This window comes from Rhea pennata, chromosome 9 (genome assembly GCF_028389875.1).
Source record: "Rhea pennata isolate bPtePen1 chromosome 9, bPtePen1.pri, whole genome shotgun sequence".
Lineage (NCBI taxonomy): Eukaryota > Metazoa > Chordata > Aves > Rheiformes > Rheidae > Rhea > Rhea pennata.
The window spans coordinates 26,194,017-26,215,419 of record NC_084671.1 but is presented as its reverse complement, the minus strand read 5'-3'; the positions used below and the strand labels follow the sequence as shown (position 1 = coordinate 26,215,419).

General features: G+C 42.5%; 3 protein-coding genes and 1 long non-coding RNA gene across 9 annotated transcripts in view; 2 read left to right on the top strand and 2 right to left on the bottom strand.

The window, feature by feature from the left end:
* LIMS2 (LIM zinc finger domain containing 2) overlaps positions 1 to 2,621 on the bottom strand; it is a 34,931-nt gene extending 32,310 nt beyond the window's left edge. For 2 of the 3 annotated variants that reach the window (XM_062582302.1, XM_062582303.1), the window contains exon 1: positions 2,542 to 2,621. In XM_062582302.1, coding sequence (XP_062438286.1) covers positions 2,542 to 2,552 — 11 coding nt within the window. In that variant the 5' untranslated portion in view covers positions 2,553 to 2,621. The remainder of the gene's footprint in view (positions 1 to 2,541) is intronic. The other variant, XM_062582305.1, reaches the window with a different exon arrangement.
* Positions 2,622 to 4,236: 1,615 nt separating this feature from the next.
* Positions 4,237 to 4,905, top strand: SFT2D3 (SFT2 domain containing 3). The gene has a single exon (XM_062583088.1). The coding sequence runs from the start codon at positions 4,306 to 4,308 to the stop codon at positions 4,903 to 4,905; it is 600 nt and encodes a 199-aa protein (XP_062439072.1). The 5' UTR covers positions 4,237 to 4,305.
* A 139-nt stretch (positions 4,906 to 5,044) lies between these two features.
* Positions 5,045 to 20,392, top strand: LOC134143997 (uncharacterized). Of its 4 annotated transcripts, XR_009959256.1 has the most exons (7): positions 5,045 to 5,239; positions 7,157 to 7,211; positions 7,847 to 7,974; positions 9,179 to 9,339; positions 11,399 to 11,594; positions 11,710 to 11,751; positions 12,466 to 20,392. It is a non-coding gene; the product is annotated as an uncharacterized LOC134143997 (long non-coding RNA). The 4 variants fall into 4 exon arrangements; XR_009959254.1 differs by lacking the exon at positions 11,710 to 11,751; XR_009959257.1 differs by lacking the exons at positions 7,157 to 7,211; positions 11,710 to 11,751.
* Positions 8,106 to 21,403, bottom strand: part of WDR33 (WD repeat domain 33) — a 68,845-nt gene continuing 55,547 nt past the window's right edge. The window contains exons 18-23 of the mRNA XM_062582527.1: positions 17,102 to 17,204; positions 16,364 to 16,826; positions 12,666 to 12,832; positions 12,446 to 12,535; positions 11,378 to 11,563; positions 8,106 to 8,770 (exon numbers count right to left, since the gene is read on the bottom strand). Of these exons, the coding sequence (XP_062438511.1) occupies positions 8,538 to 8,770; positions 11,378 to 11,563; positions 12,446 to 12,535; positions 12,666 to 12,832; positions 16,364 to 16,826; positions 17,102 to 17,204 (1,242 nt within the window). The 3' untranslated portion in view covers positions 8,106 to 8,537. The remainder of the gene's footprint in view (positions 8,771 to 11,377; positions 11,564 to 12,445; positions 12,536 to 12,665; positions 12,833 to 16,363; positions 16,827 to 17,101; positions 17,205 to 21,403) is intronic.

Genomic DNA, 21,403 nt, shown 5'->3' with positions numbered 1-21,403 from the left:
ACTTACCACTTCTCTCCAGCCAAACACAATCCTCACATTGTAACAACGTAAACTCATATGTGATACATTTACTATTTAGATTTGTTTGCCAAATAGTCAGCTGTATCTAATGATTTTACACTAAGAATACACAGAAGTACACATCTTTCTTTGCGTTTTCTGGAATTCTGTTTTTCTTAATGCTAAAACTCAGTAAATCAAATTACTGCAATTACTTAAGTTCAGGAGATACTTTCTGTAATTGCAAGGGATAGGACACTTGAAAAGAATTTTCCATCTTGATCACTAATCATAGTGCCTAGAAGCGAGTTCTTTTGTGTTCTCATTCAACCAGAAGGTAAAGTGAAAAAGAGTAACATTGCCAGCAGTGCACATTCTCCAATCTTCCTCTCTTTAACATTTGTAACAGAACAAGATCATTCACTTTTATGTGCAAAGAATTACAAGACCAGAGAGACATTTACACACACATTCCACATCTCCTTTTTGAAGCCCAGAATCCCTGCATCTTACATAATACTGACAGATTTTAAAAATTACCACTTAACAGATATCAACCAACATTCAGTACAGTGACTTACAGGAAGGTCTAAAAAAGTATGTTCTCAATGCTGAATTCTTTCTAATGACCTAAGAATCAGCCCCATCCTGAAAACAATACTAAACATGGTGCTTCTCAAAAGGTATTGGTCTTGCAACGGGCTGAGCAGTGCCAGTGTTTCATAAATACTGAAAACCAAGTACAGATTTTGTTTTGCTGGCAAACAGCTACCCTAAATGGATTATACTATGACTGAGGAAAAAAAGCCAGTTACATTACAGCTATGACAAATCTTTGTCTGATAGTCCCCAGGACAGAATGATTAACTGTTCCATGGCAGACAGATTCAGAAATTTTCATAGTTGACAAATTTCCTAGAATAAACCTTTCTGAAAAAATTAAATAACAGATGGCTTCAAAAAAATTACTTCCAAGGCAGATAAATAACAGTGTATTTATGTAATTCACTTTTCAAACACTAAAGCCAAGGCCTTCCCATCTTAACAACCTTAAATGCATTTGAGGGAAAGAAGAGAGAAATCCTGTATTATTTTGGAGGACTGCACACTCTACAGTGTCTCAGCTACTTTGGAACGTTCCACATGCGTCATGCTTTATATTAGAACTTCTAACTGAATACAGGGTTCTACCTTAAAAGGCAGGTTTCCAACGAAGCACAAGAAAGAGGGACACAAGGATTACTGTCCTCAGTAATTTCCTACTCTCCTCCGTAGCTGAGTGATTTCAGCTGAGGGGAGACATTTCAGTCTAAACAGTGCTACACACTGGAGCTATAGGAATAGAGTAAGGTGGGTTCATAAAGTCTAAAATTCTTCTCTCATCTCCCGCTGCTCGTCCACATGCAGGAACTGCATTGGTACACATTTAAGGTTCTGAATCTTGTGTAGTTGTAAGGAAATTAACATACATTGATAAATATGCACCCATCTCACAGGTTTGAGGAACGAAAGGGACCATTAAAACGGAAAGACAATTTAATGAAAAAACATGTGATGAAAACTAGAAGTGTTAAGAGTATGCATAACCACCTATCAACACCAGAGACAGCAAAAATAGAAGAACATTCACCTAACTCTTAGGTTGGGTTGTAACAATTATTCAGCATATTATTGTACCTAACAACCCACAAAACATGTTGAGAACTGAATAATGGTAAGAAACAGCATAATTCAACTCTGAAGACGTTATACAAAGAAGAAAAAAAATGTTTACAAAGCTCTCCAGATCTGTGTTTTTAGTCATGAGGAATGATGCTTTGAGATTATGATAAAGACAGCAATGTTCAGGAGGAAGGCTATCTTAAAAAGATAGCCTATTAATTTTCATATTACTTTGTTACTTTTCTTCGAGACATTTTATAAAAACAAGCTTATTTTCACAAACCGCTTTAAGACATCTGTGTTTTATTCTACAGATGTGGAAACAAGTGTCAGAGACATTAAACATTTGTTCGATCCCTCTCAAGACACCAGCGAACACTTTCCCCACTGCTTTTCTTTCGTATCTGTCAATTACGTGACTTCGCAGAGTGCTCCTGCGTCAGCACAGGAAAATCAAGCTCAAAGTTTACCCAGGGTTTTTAAACAGCTCTTGGAAGGTCTCCCTCTGAGGCCAGCCCCAAGAAGAGGGGACTGGAGGCGCAGGACCCGGGACAGACAGGAGGGCCCCGGAGGCGGGATGGCTGCAGCCTGCCACCCCGCGCCGCAGGCGGCAGTCTGGCCAATGCGCGGCCACGGTCCCAGCTCTGTTTCTGACCCTCCCGCCGCCCTACAACGCGTCCCCACGCAGAGGAAGGGCTCAGCGGAGCAGCCCTCGCTCTGCTCTTCCCCCACGCCCGTTTCCGACCCGCTGCCACCCGCGCCGAGCCGGCAGGAGCTGCCCCCTGCGGCTGAAACTCACGACGGAGCCCCCCTTCCCGCGCCGCCTGGGCCCACCGGGGGCTGCTCCGACCCCCCCGCCCCAGTCCCGTCCCGCCTTACCTGCCCGTCATGGCGGCTCGCCTCCGGCGCGGCGGGCGGCAGCGGCGCGGCGGGACAGGCGGGCGGCAGCGCGGCGCGGCGGCCCCGGCGGGCGGCGAGGGCGGGCGAGGCCCCGCCCCGCCCAGGCCGCCCGGGCCCCCCGCGCGTGGGCGGCGGCCGCGGCCCCCAGTGACTCAGGGCGGCCCCCCCCCCCGGGCCGCGCATACTTTTCCTATAAAGGGAAAGAAAAAGGGAGTTAGGCAGCGGCGGCAGCTGGGCCCGCCCGGCCCTCGGAGCCTCTGATGCTTCAGCGGGTCTCCGTGGCAGGGAGGGGAGAGGCGCTTCCAGCGCCACTTATCACGGAGCTGCTGCCTTGGATGGGCCGTTATATCTAGTACTAGAGAGGTGACATTTCTCCTGCGACCCAAGAAGTGTTTTACCTCCAGAGCAGCAGAAAACACATCTGGAATGCTATCTTCTGAAAAGTGGTTAGATGGCATTAAATAGGGACAAAACCCCTTCGAATGCCAACATTTTCAACATCAAAGCTCTTCTGCTAGTGACAGAACTTTGTCCTGGGCAGTTAGAAATCTTTATGTTCTCTGACACAACAACGCAATGCTAAAATGACCCCCGAAAGGGTCAGAGAATTTCAGTCCAAAATTGGTTTCAAACTTTATCTTGTAGGGCAATTGGTGTGATGTAACTCACCATCGCTATGAATATCCTTAAAAGCTAGGGATTGATGACGGCAGCTCTGTGCTCCCTGTGTTTCATAGTGTGCAAACATCTCCTTTTCAGTCCTGCAGTAAACACTGAGAATCATACAGGTTAAGCATCACATGTGGTATTTTAATTATATAGTTAAAACTGTTAAGAACTGAGTCAGATGCTCTCATGCTGGTTTTGTTTGGTTGGGCAATAGATCAGGGTAATAGATTAACTTAATAGTAAATATCCAATGATTTAACAGAAATTGTTGAAGGAGCAGCCAGTAATCTGCAGACGAGTTCCTAATCATTCTCCACAACAGAGGCATTTTGTCTTCAGTTATTGCAGTATCTAGATACATCTGGATACCTAACAATATTTATGTTCTTGCCACCAATCTTTAGAGAAAGATGACTCAGACTGGATGCCTGAGGAACAGAGGCAGTGACGTGACTTGACCACAGTCCCAGAAGAAGCACAGAGCAGGGCAAAACCCAGTCTCCAGATACTCCGTTAGGATCTAACCACTGGACACCACTTCCTCCTGCCTACTCTGAAGTTACGTGTGAAATATATCTGTCTCAAATACCACCTCTTAGTAAGCTACACTTTCAGGGTGATAGCACCCCATAATACCATGGTGATACCACGACGCAGCGAGGTGAACCCTCACCGTGGCAGTGGTGTTTCATTTCAGCGCCGGGCACCCCTCAGCACTGCTCCCCCTCCCTCAGGCAAACCAGCCTCTCCATCCTCTGAAATCACGAGCACATGAAGAAAAGCAAGAGCAGACATCAGCGGCCGCAGGCCCCCCTGCAAGACGAGAGAAAGGCGGGCAGAGCAGCGCCCCCGGCTGAGGCCGGCCCCGGGGCCCGACGCGGCTCCCCGCCTCACGAGGCGGGTTCGGCCGCTCCACACCGCCGCCAACGGCCGCCCGCACGCGCGCACAACGCCGCGCCCCCCCGCCGCCATGTGACGGCAGCCGCCCCGCCCCCGCGGCGGGCGGCGGCCCGTGACCCGGATGCGGCCGCTCCGCGAGATGGCGGCGGGTGCCGCGCGGTAGGCGACGCCGCCATGGCGGACCTGGGCCGGCAGCTGCAGGAGTACCTGGCGCAGGCGAAAGCGGGCGGCGGCGGCGGCTCCAGCTCCAGTTCCAGTTCCAGCGCGGCCCCCGACGGCTGCTCGGGGGCCGAGGCGGCGGCGGCGGCCGGCGGCGGCGGCGGCTGGCCGTGGGCGGCCGAGGCGGACCCCTGGCTGCCGGGGCTGTCGCGCTGGCAGCGGCTGGCGGGCAGCGGGCTGTGCCTGCTGCTGGCGGCGCTGTGCTGGGCGCTGGCGGCGCTCTACGTACCGCTGCTGCTGCTGCGCGCCCGCAAGTTCGCGCTGCTCTGGTCGCTGGGCTCCCTGTGCGGCCTGGGCGCCGCCGCGCTGCTGCGCGGGCCCGGCCGCCTGCTGCGGGAGCCCGGCGGCGCCACGCTGCTCTACCTGGCCGCCCTGGGCGGCACCCTGTACGCGGCGCTGGCGCGGCGCAGCGCGGCGCTGGCGGTGCTGGGCGCCGCTGCCCAGCTGGGCGCCGCCGTCGCCGCGCTGCCCGGCGGCGCCGCCGGCCTGCGCCGCCTCGGCCGCCTGCTGGGCCCGGCGCTGCGGCGCCGCGCCGCCGCCGCGCTGCCCGTGTGAGCCCCGCCGCGCCGGGGGCGCCCGGCAGCTCAGCCCGAGGCGGGCGCCCGGCGCGGGTGACGCGGCTCCCGCGGCGGCCGGCCGCACCTGCCCTCCGCCGCGAGGCGGCCTTTGCCCCGGGGCGGCGCGCGCGGGTAACGGCTCCGCCGCGCGCGCGGGTAACGGCTCCGCCGCGCGCGGCGCCCGCGGCCCGCAGCCGCCGCAGAGCGCGGGGGAGGCGGAGGGCGAGCGCCGCTGCCGCGCTGGCCCGGAGGAGGCGGCGGACCGAGCGGCCTGGAAGACGGCGGCAGCGTGGAGACGGCGGGCAAACTGTGCTCGAGCGCGGGGGAGCGGGGTGAGAGCTCAAAGCAGTTAACTGTTCCTAATGTTGGCTCCTTGTTGTGCTCGCCCGTACAGTGCGGGCACGTACTTGCCGAGGCTGGTGAATGCGAATATTATTTACCGCTAAACTGCATTCCTTTTTTTTTTTTTTTTTTTTTTTTTCTTTTTTTAAAAAATACTCTCCAATAAATGAAACTGGGGCTGTGGCTCACAAAGACAATATCCTTAACTGTAAGGGTAATCTTTTTGAGTTGATGTTAGAATGAAAGGTGCTAATTGTATATAAGACTCTTAGCCTTTGCAGGTATTGCTGCTGTAGGCTGCAGATACCTGGGCTCCGAAGGTGTAGCATCAGCTCTTCAAACTTCCTTTCGGTTCTGTTACTTCTAGCTTTCTCAAATTGGGCAGGAACTGCTCAAACTCACAGCATGACTTTCAAAAACAGATGGGCTAGTAGTTAAGTCAAAGCCTGTTTCAGCTAGTACAGTTCTGTTAAAATCCAGAAACCAGTCAGCTTTTAGTAAGGTGCTGAATTCAGGCTGATGGATCCCCCCCCCTCCCCGAGTTTGGTGCTTCAGCTGTACGCTGAACCACTGCAGATAAATGAGAGTACCAGGCTCACTGTCCCACTGAGTACATGCACCTCATATATATAATAAAGCTAAACACGGCAATATTTGTCTGCATTGCTACTCTAGGGTTTAACCTATTCATGCAGTATTTGTTCTGAAATAAACTGAAGTTGTAAAATGGGAGAGGGGGAGGGAAGCTTAAATGTACGTAATTTGCTTTAATAAAACAATTTGTATACCAAATGCCAGTATAGATGTTCCACTAAGGGTCACTTTTTTTCCTTAAAAGTTCAAGTCAGCGCTGTCTGGAATAGCAGGAAATTAGCTCTCACTTCCATAACTTCTAAGCCTCAATATTTAAATCTTATTTCTGACAGCAATAACAAGTTAAACCTTAGATAGGTAAAGCTCTAAACTAGCATCTAGAGTATAAGGATTCAGTACATCTAAGTATAGCGATGTTTTTTACCAGCTTAAACTGAACAGGAACTTAAACTGAACTCAAACTGAAGAGGGACGGAGGCATACTCCCATTAAATACTTTTTGCCATTTTCCAGCAGTTGGGGATTATGGTGTCACAGCCTGGGAAGCTACTGCTCCTGTCTCTTCTGCTATGCTACTATGGCCTTCAAGATTTTATATGAAAGCTAGTAGGATGCTTAATTACAGAGATTTCTTTGGACCTCCTATGCATATTCATCAGTGTCCATGGCCTATTTCCAATTTTAATTTAACAAGTTGTGATTCTCCCATGGAGAATGTACATTACTTAACAACTACCCTCAACAGTGGTTGAAGGAAGTTAAAACAACCATCACAGGAGAAACAAGCCTATGCCCTTTCTTCTCTCTAGAGAAGGATGTTTCCTATAGTTCAGTGCACTTTAACTTGTTTTGGTAGAGGGCTGTGGTTTACCTAGGGACTGAAAAGCTCATTGTCTAAATCAGGTACTCTAATCTGCAAAAGTCACTTTCAGCCCCTTAAGAAGAATATATGACTTTGGAAAACAGAAACAAGAAACCCACATTTTTCCTAATAATAAATCACTGATGTTTAGCATTAAAACTTCACAGAGTCTATCTTGAGGTACCTTCTTCTGCAGGTAGAGGTAGAAAAATAATTATTTTTTTCCCCCTCAAAGAGAAACTGTATCATATCAGGTGCATCCCAGCTAGTGCCTTTAACACCATTCTGCCTCACTAGAGCCCCTGTGACAGGAATTTTACAGGCTAAAAGTTCTTCACTGTAATAGTCACAAGTCATTTTGCACCCTAAAAATTAAAAACTAGGAGAAAAACTTACTTCTGACTGAACAAAGAGAACAGCAGTTAGATATCTATGCTGTGCTCTGTTTCAGTGAGGTCAAGACTTCGGCCAGCCTTTCCAGTGAATCTGATGGAACAGCAAGGCAGGTAAAATAGCTGCTATGTATTGCTCTTTTGCCGCAGTATCTTTGTTAGTTATAGAACTACATTTCTGATCATCCTCTCTTCCTGAGAGCTGGCTTTAGAATATGTGTTTACATGATATGCTTCTCTTGAGGTGTTAGATATGAAAGCAGCTATGTTTAGAAGTGTATTTGATAGCCTGGCGTTCATGGGAAAAACTGAAAAGTGTGGTTGGTAAGTAGCTTTATTATGAAATGTGAAAGATAGGAGTACTCCCTCTTCCTGCCCCAATTAAAAACTATCAGTATTGCAAAGAAATAAAATAGGAAAAAATACCCTAGAGAAAAAGATGCTTAAAAATGTTAAGAAAGTGACCAACTAACAAGGTTTGCACTTCAATACCTGAGTGCACCAGCCTGTACTGAAACCCTTATCTTTAAGCAGTGTGTGCTACAGCCACTACATGTGCATCCGTATTAATCAAGCTGCTAAACTTCTTTCCTCCCTGATTTATAGAAACTGATGCTATTATGAACAGGAATATTTGACTCAAAGTGAAGCATAGAATGACAACGTTTGTCATGCTGTCTGTTTTGCTAGGTTATAGCTCATAGTCTATGACAATTTTCTAAATGGTGTTGCACATTTTTCTCTTTCAGGATGGTAGAATAGCAAGCAGCGGTGATTTCCTGTGTTTTGGAATTTTAACATCAGCACGACTTACTGTCTATAGACAGCTGTGGCTAAAGGTGGAAAAGAAAGTTCTCTATGCATGATAAACCCCAAAGTAAGGAATAAAGCATTAGCATTTTGTACTGTAGAAAATTTAGGAGGTAGTTCTGTTGCTCCATATGATGCACAAATTTGCTTAAAGATGACACTTTTTACAGTTCTAGGTGAGTAAAGAATCACACATCGCATGGATTTTTTTTTGTTAATTTTTGCGCAAATTACATTCTGTATTCATACAAAAACAACGTAACTTTTCTGACAAACTGTACATATAGAAACAAGTTTCTTTCTGGAGGTGAACTGAAATCTGTGGAGGTGCTCCATGTCTTACAACACTAAAAAAAATTCCAGCTCTTCACAAAACAAAGTAGGTAAAAGAAGAAGATGAGGAAAATGGGGATGGAGAGGACAAAATAGAAACCTAGCTACAATATTGCAGCTAGTAGCTGTTGATTGATCTAGGAAAAGACCCTCGTTAGGAACTAATGCACATTCAGTTATCCCAGTTAAGAATCCAGGTTTGTGGTGGTGCAGGTTTACTTTCTCCTTGAGTCCAGAATAGCAGTTTATTTAAATATTGTCCAGCAAGGACTGGGTGGGACCCAGTCGAAGCCTCTTCTATCGTCCTCTTCCACCACCCCTAGATGCTCCTCTTCTTGATTGACCAGAGTTCATGTTACTTCCTCTTCCCCAATTACTACCACTCCTTCCTCCTCTTGAAGGGTTATTGCCTCCTGCAGGGCCTCCACCGAAGGCTTCATCCCTGTGGAATCCATCGTGATGGTCTCCATCTAAAGAACTAGACCTCCCAGATTTTGGCACTCTCTGTGAAGGTCCTGAACTTCCTCGTCCTAAAAATGAAACACAATCAGTCACTGATGTTGTAGTTTAAGCCACGTCTCTGCTCAGACAGACTATATATTTAACTAGTTCTCATGTAGTACAGTCATTTGCAAGCTGAATATAGTTGAGACCTGTAATTTTATCCCTCTTCCCACTATACATTTTTTTTAATATAAATTCAGTATCTGCATGACAGTCTAGAGGATGGTCAGCAGTCAAATTTAAATGGGAATTAAAGGAGATTGTTTGGTACAGTCAGCAAGGACTTAAATAAGGCAGCACAACAATAATCATGGTCTCCTCAAAACTCCCTGTCATTCCTATCTATTCTCATCCCTTACCATCATCTGTGTTTTTTGTATATTTTTTATTTAATCTATTTGGCATGCTATTCATAATACTTTTTCTAAACGCAGACACAGCACTGATTGATCAGTTGAGGCTAGTGATGAAGATAACGACGATGAAGATAATGAGTAACGTTACTGGTTGATTATTTTTTTTGCTAGAAATAATGGAAAAATGCTCTATTTTACCACTAAGCAAGAATGTAAACTTTATTAGCTCTCATAGCCAGGTACGTGAAGATTTTCTGCTTCTCACTGATCTTTTTAGTACTGATAAAAGAAAGAAACTCAAGCCATTAGCTAGAATTAATGTATTATTTTTAAGAAAATAATGGGAAGTGCTTTATGGGCAAATTTGCTACAGTCAAATTAGGATATTTTTGCTCCATTTTAGCAAAAGTTATTTTTTTTGTTGACTGTGCTTGTTTCTGCGTAAAATAAGAGACCAGGTTGTTCCACAGAGCTTTTAGTCCATAAAGCTTACACCCCCCAAAGACTTTAGCAGTTCGGCAGGTGGTGACAGAATCCTTATTTGAAAAAGGATTGCTCATGTTTTGTTCCTCAAGCTTTCTGCCACTGTATTAAACTTCCTTTGGTATGGTAATGAATTGTCTAGGCACAAGAATAGTGGATAACATGTGTTTTGAATTCAGTAAAGCATCTGACAGTGAAGGAAAAGGAATCCTAGAGATTTAATAAGGAGCTACCTAATGTGAACAACAGTTTTGGCCTATCAGTGCTAACTAAACTTGAGGATATGAAATTCAGTGGCATCAAAGGCCAGGCTGTGCAGTTGAGGACCAACAGCAGCCTCAACTACAGACTGTGAGCTCAGCACTTGGAAACAACTGAAAAGGATCTCAGTCACTGATCAGAGCATAGCAATGAATAGGCAGTATGAGGACATCATTAGAATAGACAATGGCAAGCCTTGGACTTTTAACAGGCAAAAAGGAACAAGAAATGCTGCAGGATTAGCAGGATGACCATGGGACTCACAGTACTCACAGTAATAGGCTCTGAACTGCCTATAAGACTCCCAAAAAAGGTAGTCTGTGAGTTACAGTAGCTAGTTCTACATCATGTTATTGTTCAATAGTAGCCAAAAAAGGCAAATATGACATTAGGAGCTATTAGGAAAGAATGGAGAAAATAGAATACAATCAAGCCAACTGTGGAAGTCCATGGTTAAACCATGTCTTATGTAGTTTGTGCAATTCCTAATTATCCCATTTAATTTACAAAAGAAAACTGGAAAGGGCATCGAGAAGTTAAATAAGGATAGTAAAAGGTACAAAACAGCTTCCCAGATGGAACAACTGAACAGATCAGAAATCTTTAACCTAGAGAAGAGCTAATTCAGGGTGGACATGATACAGTTCGACACAATTGCAGGTGGCATTCAGAAATGAAAGAGATCAACTTTCCATTGTTTCTTCCAAGAAAAACCCTAGACATCACTGAATAGAAATGGCAACTGACAGGCTTAAAAGAGAATCATTCTCCCCTTTCCCCCCCTTTTTTTTAAAGCACAGTCTCCACTGCAGTTAGGTCTATCAGTGGATGTTGTGCATGTCAAAAGTTTATATTTTTTCACAAAGCAATTAGAGAAGCACACAAAAAATAACTGCCAAAAGCAATTAAATAAAAATGCAACATTACTGGAAGTCCCTGAACTACGGACCTCTGGAAGTTGAGAGAGGATTTCAGGGACATACTGCTACAGGTTTACTTTGTTCTTATAAGCTGTATGGACTTCTGCTCTGATCATGGTTGGCCATGCTTACACTCTTACAAATGGAGAAATTGTAAGGAAAGAATAAAAACAGGGCTCATTAAGGCTGATATGGGAAAGATTTTATATGATTTAAGTATTAGTAAGGAAAAAACCCTGTTTAACTTGAAGCACAAAAAAGAATATTAACTAACTACAAATTACAAATTGCTAATCCAAAAATGAAGAAAAAGGCTCTTAACAATAGTTTTCCAACTGGAGTAACGGGGAACCAAAAACTTATTATTGAACAGGAGCACGGGATATTTAAGAGGAGGATTATCTGATGCCCAAAAGAGTAATACGATCTGGATTTGGAAAATCCCTTCTACTCAGTTCCTTTAAGATTTATTTTTAGCTTAGCAGTGTGCAAGATTAAGTATTTACCATAAAATTCAATTCAGCCTTACCCTCCTCTGAATATAAGTTCAGTAAGTTTACTGCTGAAAAATGTGCCAGTGTTGCACAAAGTTTTCAATATAGAGATTTCTTACCTTTCCCTCTCTCCTCTGGAGGTCCACCTGGAGCATCCATTTCTCTGTGGTCAGAGGTCCCTGGTCCATCATGCCAGGGCCGTTTGCGTGGTGGTAGTGAGGCCATGTCCATGCCCTGGAGCGAAGAAGAACGTTCTCGGTTAGCTGGAGAGTGTCCATCATGAGGAGGGTGATCTGGACGAGGACCTGATCATGACAAGAAAAAACAGGATCATAAGTAATGTTCATCAGATCATTATTTCTAATTTTGGAATTAACCACAAATTTACACGCTTTCTACATTAATTGGTCCTTAGTTTTGTAACTTATAATTTTGTATTTTTTCTAAACAGGCAAGCAAGCAAACAGATGAATAAGTTGTAAGAAAGGTAAAGGTACGATGATGAAGATAGGTTTTAAAGTTTAAAAGAAGATAGGAAAGGAGAAAATGATAGATCTAAAACATTCTTTTTAGAATAAAATATTTTCATGTGTTTTAGAAAAGAGAATCACATATTCATCTTTTTTTTTTCATGTGGCATTTGTACTCATTTTTTCATGACACTGCAAAACCTTAGTTTTACCCATATAAAGAGTTCTCATTCATAGTTAGTACTGTTAGTAACACAAATACTAATGTCAGCAAGCTATTGTAGCTGAAAATTGAAAACTCTTGTTTTTTTTTTAAACAAACAATAGTGAAAGATTACTATGGTATTAATATATGTCTCAAAAACACATGATCTGACAAAGATGCACTTCGGTCATCCACAGGTGGCAACAACAGACAGTTCTGAACTGTATACTAGTTGAAGTTAAAAATCAAGACTTTAGAGCCACAGTCATTTTTTTGTTCAGTGGGATACCTGCATTTAGAGCCAGTCACTTTCTGGCCAGTTAAGATTTTTCTAAATTTAGAAAGACTTAAAGAACTAAGTATTGCTTTCCTGGTAGTAAAGAGAGTGATAACAAGCATGTGAGATACAGAAGTGCTACTTTAAAAACTACATAACTAAAAGAATGGTTATGTTAAGTCTATTAGCTAAAGCACACCTCACTAGATTTATTTGTTTATTTATTTATTTTTACCTTCTCTGTTTCCATCCCAGGATTCTGGTTTCCGTCCTCCTTCAAAACGTGGAAATTCATCTGGAGTAGGAAGCAGACCCTTTCGGCCTCCTGAGCAGCAAGAGATGCAGGGGATGAGAGTGAGAAGAAACATCGTATTCATGAAACTATCGTAATTTGCCCCAGGAAATGTCTTTGCGTCCTCAACCTTGCATTTCACTGTGGAAGAATGTTCCCTCACCTCTAAGAGTACCGCGACCTCGCCCCCGAACACCATGGTCCCTTCCTCTTGCGTTTTCATCTGGAGAGTCAAAAGCGTCATCTGGCCCAAAATCTTCAGGACCAGGAAAGCCATCTCTCCCCCTGGGTCCCCGGCCCTCGTGTCTTGAGGGTCCTCCTCTTCTGAAGCTACAAGAGAGAACATGGTACAAATGTGTTTTTTAGGTAGAATTTACATTGATAAACTTGAGTCATCTTCAATAATCAACTTGTTTCTGAACTGTTTTACTTAATACTGTAGCACACACTAAAACAGGATTTGTGGACAAAGACTCTGCTCACTTTATGCCTCTGAGCACTTTGTCATTTCATTTTTATCGTTTCCCCTCTTATTTCCTTGTCTGTGTTTTTTCATACAAGAAGAATATTGGCATACAAGAAAAATATTGCATTCATTTAATGAAAAGGTAAAAATCAGTGAGTGATGTTAGATATAAGGTAAGGTAAGGAAAAGGACAAGTGAATTTCCGTAGCTGTTGTGGTCTTATTTCCCCTTCTAAATTTTATTCATTTTGGATTCTTTTGCTATAACATTCTCTTATGCATTCTGTTCTTAAGAATCTAAGTTGATAGTTTCAGCAAATGATCTTAGACTGTACTTGACTCTGTAGTGAGGATGGTTGCTGAACAGTGCACAGTAGCATCCTACAGCCCAAAAAGTAGTTTATCCAACTGCAATAATGAAAAATTCTGTTTTGTGAAATGTAGCTATCGTGACACTGAAGTTGGTTATTTCCTTCTAGCAAGTACCACGACATCTTCAGTAATTTGATATGATTGGGTTCTGTATTTTTTATTAAGTATAGTTCCTCCAGTATCATACTGGGGTTTTTTACTGAGATCTTCAGAGAGAAGAATGGTTCTTACTGAACTATCAAAAGCCATTTCAAATAAGCCTCTAGATGGCTGCATGAATACTAGAAGTTTTGTTTTTTACAGTACCAGCATATAAACACTTGGAGTGCTTGTAAAAGTGCAGACATATTCTGTGTATCATTGCAACTCCAAACGTATGCATGAGCATCAGTTGTTACGACTGTCTCAGTTTACAGCCCAGGTCCCACAATCTCTGTGCAAGCACAGACAAGATGGTTAGGTGGTGCAGGCACACTGGTTCAGGAGGCCTCACAGTGCAATCCCACTCTAGTACTGCCCACCCCTCAGCGAGACCTCTAATAATGTGGAGCACTGTCCTTGCCCATTCACACTGCGGCCCCCCATCCCTTCTCATCCCAGTTCCACACTGGCCAAACCATAGCCACAGTAATATTCAGGTAGTTTTGGCTTTTTGCAACATCCCCTTCCCCAGCTCATTAAAGACACAGTGCATCCTATTACAAGCAAAACTTTAGATACTTTTATTTAGAATTTTAACAACATTAACCTTTTAATTACAAATTTAAATATTTTAACAGTAGTCATAACACAATACAATATTTTTAAACTTTTACATTTTTTTTAATTAAAAACAATAGGTCTGTCTCCACCTCCCAGAAAACAAACACAATACAGAGAGGAGGCTGCTGTGCCTATATAGGTACAACAGTGGATGGAGGGAGTGCTGTGTATGGACAATGAACCATTTTACATTAACTTAGATGATCTGGGAAAACAAACTGAACAGTTTCAGGTACAAATGGTTCAAATAACCACAAAGCAATATTGTTCAGCCTTGAAACAGCACAGTCCTCTAGGTGTTCTTTAGAGGGTCTCCCATTTTAATACTGACATGGTGTGACTCTGCTTAGCTTGTAAATTATCTAGATTTGCAACACAAGGTCCTAAGGCTACCAGAAATAGTGCCTTTCCTTTTGCAAGTTAGGCAACCTTATGGCCACAGTTCAGTTTTGAGATCTAACCGTACCTATGCCTGACATAGCCACAGCACCTAATATTGTGTCATATAGATCCTTTTTCACTTTTGCATATCAGTCACACGTGAAACCCTGCCTTGTATAGGTCTCAGTTCCTGTTTTGACTGCTCTCAGGTCGTCTTCCTTGAGGCCTAGGACCTTAACGTACAGAACTACACACTGTGCAGATTAGCAGGCAGGAAGAGGCAGGTCTCTGCAGTAGAAGCATCATGTTGATATGCACAGGTAGAGTAAGAACAGGACAGGGATGAAAAGGACGGGAAATTAGAGAGAAACACACACATACACACACATCCCTCTCATGCTTGATCAAGCCAGTTACAATCTCAATTCCAAACCAAGCCAGCTAAATGAGTGGATTGGGATTCTTAGGTTCACCTCAGCATCTGCAGTAAATAGCATCTAATTCACCTTCAAAGGAATTCATTAAGTTTGCTAAGCACAATAAGCCCTTTATAGCCTTGTGCTCATTCTTTTTAAACTAAATTATCTGTACAAATACTCGTACTGTGACGAACAGACTCTTCTTAGTTCAGAAGTCAGATTTACAGATCACAGGTTTCTTGGATACTCTTCTTGAAACCTTTTTAAAATCAGGATAATAAAATTTTTCCAAGTCCCTAAACACTTCCAATATAAGATTCAAAAATCTCTACTGCACTTTTAAAAATGTTGTCTGCCATGTCTTTTAGAATTCTATAACGCAGACCATTCAGCTTGGATGCTGTCTATTTTTACTCTTACGTTTTTAAAATGGCTTTAATTGTTACCTTCTTTTAGTTACTGTTCATTTCTTTTCATACTCTTCACACAAAAGGAAGGTACATCTTTACAGAGCTAGGTAGAAAATAGCTAAAAGAAGAGCTGTATAGATGTAAAGTAAAAGGAATGTAAGAAAATGATTAAAAAGGCAACTAAAACACACAAAATTCACATTATGTGGAGACCACAATATATTTGTACAAATACACGTTTCTATACATACGGAGTTGGTGGTCAGTGAGAGGCTTAGACCTTGGAGGCCAAATTTTACTGTTAAACTAGCATAAGTCTGGAGCAACTTTCAATGACAGTTAATCTTGCTGACTTAAGAGTAATTCTTCCATATTTACATTGGTAACTAGAAGCAAATTCGTCCCTTTGTGATTCGTCTGGAAACTGTGAGCAATGACATGGACATTGCTATGAACTAGATTATTTTTGAGTTCTTCGCTTGGCATTAAGAAATAAGTCAGAAAGAAATAAAATTCCTACAAGCAAAACATGAGAAAAATAGTCTCAACAGTCCAACAGATGCAGTAGCTCTGCCCCTTAATATTTGATAGTAGGATCACTGTTCCTGCTCCTTACACGTATATTACATCTCATTCTACAGTCTCTACAGTCATGCTGTAGTTTGTGACTGGAGACAAGAGTCTCGAATTCCATTTCTAGTGTTCAAAAGTTTGTCATTTTAACCTTCAAGTTTCCTCTCAATTTTCATCAAAACGATCTCAAATCTTCATCCTGTGTCACTTGATCTTCTCTACAAAATTTCCTCCCTTCTCTTTACTTACTGTTTAAAGACACGGAAGCTGCTGTGTACAATGACCATTTTTCAAGTTTTCTTCTATTACTGAATGATTTTATGGACTCTATACTCAGGTATATTAGAGTTTTCATTTCCTTATTGGTTTCCAGTTTATAAATCTGAAACAGATAGACTCCTTAATGAAAAGGAAACCAGGAAGAAAGATTTCCCTCCATTCACCCTTTACCCCAAAACAACAAGAAGATTTATTCTTACCTCTCATCGCGTCTTCCTCGGAACCGTGCATCCTCGGGATCCCGTGGATATCTATCATCTGATGGTCGCCGTCCTTCCCAAGCACCAGGAGGCCCACGGTTTGAACCTCCTCCTTCAAATTCCCTGTGATCAGGAGGAAAGGGAGGCCCAGGTCCACCGCGTCTCCATTTTTCATCTTGTAATGGTGGACCTCCTCTCCCTTCAAATTCCCGTAATCGATGGCCAAATCTCTTATCTGGATGGAAGTCGTCACGGAAGTCATCTGGTCGATCAAAGTCATCATGGAAATCTGGGTGAGGTCCTCGTCTATCTGGCATGCCCCTGCTGTCTCTACCATCACCCCACTCCTGGCCACCTCGAAACAACCCTCTCTCAGGCCCATGATCAGGACCACCACTGTTCTGGTCGTGCCTTCTATCTGAGAGAGGGCCCATGTGATGGTTTGGTGGACCACGGGAGTCACCTTGAAGGAAAAAACCATAGCAAATTTCTGTAATGTTTTCTAAAAACATTTCTAGGATGTTCTAGTTTGCACATTTCTCCAAAGTACAGCCTATACATCTCACATTAAATATTCTTTGGGGAAACACTTCTCCTCTACATTCCTGCTAGAGTCTGTGCAACCTTCTCTCCGAGCCAAGGCCCCATGCTATGCTATAGCCTTTCCTACCTAGAGGCATTGCACTGGAACTGTCACTTTTTGGAGAGCAAAGAAGAACAGACAGGATATATAATTACCTTTATTAAGACCAGGTCCTTGGCTGTGAGGGCCAAGACGACCTTGTCCTCCCTGCTGCCCCAGTCCTGGTATCAATGGTGGAGGACCAGGGTTCTGTCCATCCTGTTAATATGACAGGAAAGATTACGTGAATTACCACACCTGAGAATTTCTTCTTTTAGGCATTTTGCAAGAGGGCAAAATACATTTCTTTACATAAACAAAGACTATGTATCTTCACAGATCTTCAAACAATAGAAAGAACTGATTTTGCAATTGTTTGAGCCTAATTTTTCAGACATTCACATACTACTAACAATTCTTCAGTCACTTCCTGAAAGCATACATGATTTTATAGAAATGTTACCATTTCAAGGACTAATTACACCATCTATCTTTTACCTGTAACAACCAATGATGATAAAACTCATTTAGCTGTGAAGATGAGGAAATTGTGTAGATTTGTTTGAAAAATATCAGGTACTGACTTGCATGCTATTAAAAAATTGCCTAGGCCTATACCCCTATACCACCAGAACTGCATAGTCCAGGACTTTCTTTAGAAATAAAAAATAAATAAAAATTAAAAAAAAAGGAGTATCTGCCAACAGGTGAAACTACTAGTACCTGCTGCTGGTGGTACTAGTGAACCACTCCTGTACACCTTGCTTTGTAAACTTAACATAGAAACACATGAGCTTGGTTTTGACCGTACTGGCAAAGTGTTTTTTTCCTAATTCTAAATCTAGGCTCAAAAGAAAGTACTAAAACCTTAAGATGCGTGAGTAAGCACAAAGGGAGAAGTTGTTACTAGGTTATTAATGCAAGGACAGATATAAAGGCAGAAGCTGCAGTAGCCTGCTTTTCCCAAGCAGAAACAGCAGACTGAGCAAGAGTTTGGTGGAAGCTACATCAACCCAAAGAAAAAGTGAAGAATAAGCAAGCCTTTTGTTATTCTGTTTTTCTCCATGAATTTTGCAAGGTTGCTACACAAAACCTTTTATGCTGGTATCACCAAAATAACAACAACAATAATAATCCCCAAAAAACAACCAGAAAACCCCAAACATTTTTTCTTAGACACGTCTAAAGAATAAAATTTGGAACTTGCCTCTGCACTGGCTTGTAAAAGACCTTCCAGATGGTTCATAAATACTTAAAAAATATATATATACTCCTTAATTGTACTTGTGATTTACACTGATTAATCTATGAATTCAAGTTAAGTAATTTTCATGTTCTGTACTTATTTTTTTGGAAACACTACTTTCTTTCAGTTGAAGAAAAGTAATAAGTTAATCTGTGCATTTTTCCCTTCGTATCTTGAAATATGAATTTTAAATTACATACTGAACTCATATTTAATTGCAGTATCAGTGATAAACACAAGAAAGGCATGAAAGTATGCACTACAAACAGCACATTTGTAAGGAATATTTTTGTAAGGAGTTAGGGGGAAAAGATAGCAAAATAAAAGGCTTGATCAAATACACATTAAAAAAGTGTCTATCCAATGTCTAAGCAGCGAGATGAACCCAGAACACAAATTCCCTGACTAGGAAAGACCCACCTAAATATTATCACAGTGCTTCTGCCATTCTTGACTGAAACCTGGCTGGAGTTTTATGATTGCCCATACATTTATAACTTCCCAGACATTTCCAGTAATTTCCCTGTGCAGGGAAATTTCTTGCAATAAGCTTTCTTCAACTTCTTAAATTCATGCCACTTTTGTTTAAACAAAAAGTAGTTTCTGATGTTCACTAAAAGACTTTCCTTAAGGTTTGCCAAAACACCTTATTGCTAATAATTAATGCTCTAACAAGGCAGGAAGACAAAACGGCAGTACTACATTTTTACATGCTTTTCACCTCAAAATGCGTTATGGGCCCCACCTTATAACCGCGAGACTAAATTCTGCAGAGCTCAGGAGGGCAGCGAGCAGGGCAGCAGCTTTAGATGATCGTGTCCTCCTCCCGCGCGCCGTGCCACAGCTACGCTCGGGCCGGCGGCTCCCCTCCCTGCTGACTTATCGGATACAAACCACCCTGCCGCTTCTGAGCGGCTGCTTGCGTTTTTTGCAGAATCTTTCGTATCGATCCACAGGAAAAACTTGTCATTCTTCTAAAACATTTCCCAAGCTCCTGAAGTTTGCCTGCACACCGACAATAGAGGCTTGTCCTTAAGTATTAGCACCTTGCACAAGCAGTAAATGAAATGAAATTCAGCATATCTAAAAAGATTAGTTGCGATTCAGACCAACTCTTCTAAACCAGTAACCACCAAAGAGCCACAAAAGTACCACTGCTAACTTGGCAATATTCTGTTTGCCCAGCTCTATTTTAATATCAACATGCCTATCTCCAGAAAAAGATTTTGCCAATCATATCTCAGGAAATTTCCTTCCCATAAACAGTTTTCTATTCTGTTTCATGCTTGCAGAAGGTAGCAAATCTCAGATTGAGGAAGCAATGTACATCTAGCCCAAGCACCGGGCAGTAAACCTCCACTCTACAATGTAGAGTGGGTGCAGATAATAATGGGTTTCTTTACCTTTACATATCTGTATAAATATTCAGTATTAAATTCACAAGCCTTGATGAAGCAGATAAGTATTCATACCCTTCCTGTTACTGATAGGGGAAAAACAAAAGGAAGTCAAGTGATTTCTACAAATTTACAGAAAGGTAATGTCGGATTTGGAACCAAAAAAAGTGCCAATGCCTACTGCTAAAAAAAAAAAAATCCAAGTTAGGTAACTACTATTATATTCATATTACAGAGAAGCAAACAGGAGCAAAAATTGACAGGAACATCATGAATTTTGAAATCTGTTCTTTTTTTAAGGCATTATCCTACTAAAGCTACACTAAGAAGGGAAAAGGGTAAAAAGTGTTTGTTTTTTGCCCTTTCTTTTCAATATTTGTATGACTTTAAGATAGTAGTATTCATTAAGAATAACCGTCCATCTGTCAAAAGCAACTAGTGAATTCTCACCTCAGAGCGTTAACAGCAATGTTGGACAAGGACAGTCCTACGCATTCTGCACATAAACACACACGCGCTTTGATACACACCTGCACAAGCTTGGTAGTTATTCTCAAGCCAGAAAAATCAGTCTGCTTAGCAGAGCCATGAGAAACACCATGCTAGCATGAATTAGATGACTGATAGTTATGGAATCAAATTTTATTTTCTCAGCTTTGATGCTTTTGAAATCTCAGCAATAGTGTTGCACTAACAGACTTCTGGAGGGAGTTGCTACTTATTTGTTTTTTAAAAAATTGAATAAATACATAATTTGTAGGCCACTCTGCCTCAGTCTGAAGTTGAATCTCCTAAATGAAGTTCATGTCAATGTCATCACATGTTATTGCAAATGGCACTGGACTACACACCAAGGGATATATCCAAATCATCTAAAGCTTTAACTAGAAACTATTCAATGCAATCTAAAAAGTTAATCTTGTTAAAGATTACATTTAAAGATTAAATATTTCATAAAATTGGACAAGTAGGGTTTTTCCCCCCAAAATTCCCCTTCCAAAACCCACCTTAAAGATGAATATAAACATGAGAAATTTTAAGTACAAAATCAGTGCCAATAAAATAGGGGATTTTAAGAAATATGTTCACAGTAACGAAAACAGAAAGTTTTCCCTGAGCCGCAAGAGACCAGAATGAAATAAACTGGCTATTAAAGATCCCGAAGAGCTGCAGAGCAGACTGCACCCAAGACAATTGGCGCTCAACCAGCCTTGATCAAAATCCGACTCAATTCCTGTAAAATTAGCTGGTAAGCAACATTCTTCAGCACTCAAGCTCAGCCTAGCGCAAGCGCAGGGCAGTGCCAAGCTTGCCACCCTTCCTTGAGCCCAGAAGGCCAGGGCAGGTGCTTAGCACAGGTCCGGGCTGAGCTCAGCAGTCCCAGCTGGCCCTCTCAGACCTGTGCTGGTCCTACACAAGCCGCTCTGACACCCATGGTCCCACTCATGCTTCTTGCTGAGTAATCACATGCACAGCCAGGCAGGATCTCTTAACTGGTGCTCCAGAAGAACAAAGGCAGCTAAAAGGATTTCCAGACGTACACTGGAAGCACAATAGCTGTGCTGCTGTGCACTGAATCTTGATTGAGCAGGAAGCTCAACTGGAGCCATGCTAATTTCAGGTGTGTCTTCACCACACATTTCAGCATCCATGGTAAAATCATCCCACACTTTGGACAAACTACTGTGGGACAACTGAAAGTTGCAGTAGTGTGCTTATCAACTCCCCAGGAAACTCCCCATTTAAAATAGTTCAGTGTCTTTAAATTAAAAAGC

What these genes read in the sequence shown, in the direction of transcription:
- SFT2D3 (XM_062583088.1), top strand. Translation starts at nt 4,306, where the DNA reads ATGGCGGACCTGGGCCGGCAGCTGCAGGAGTACCTGGCGCAGGCGAAA.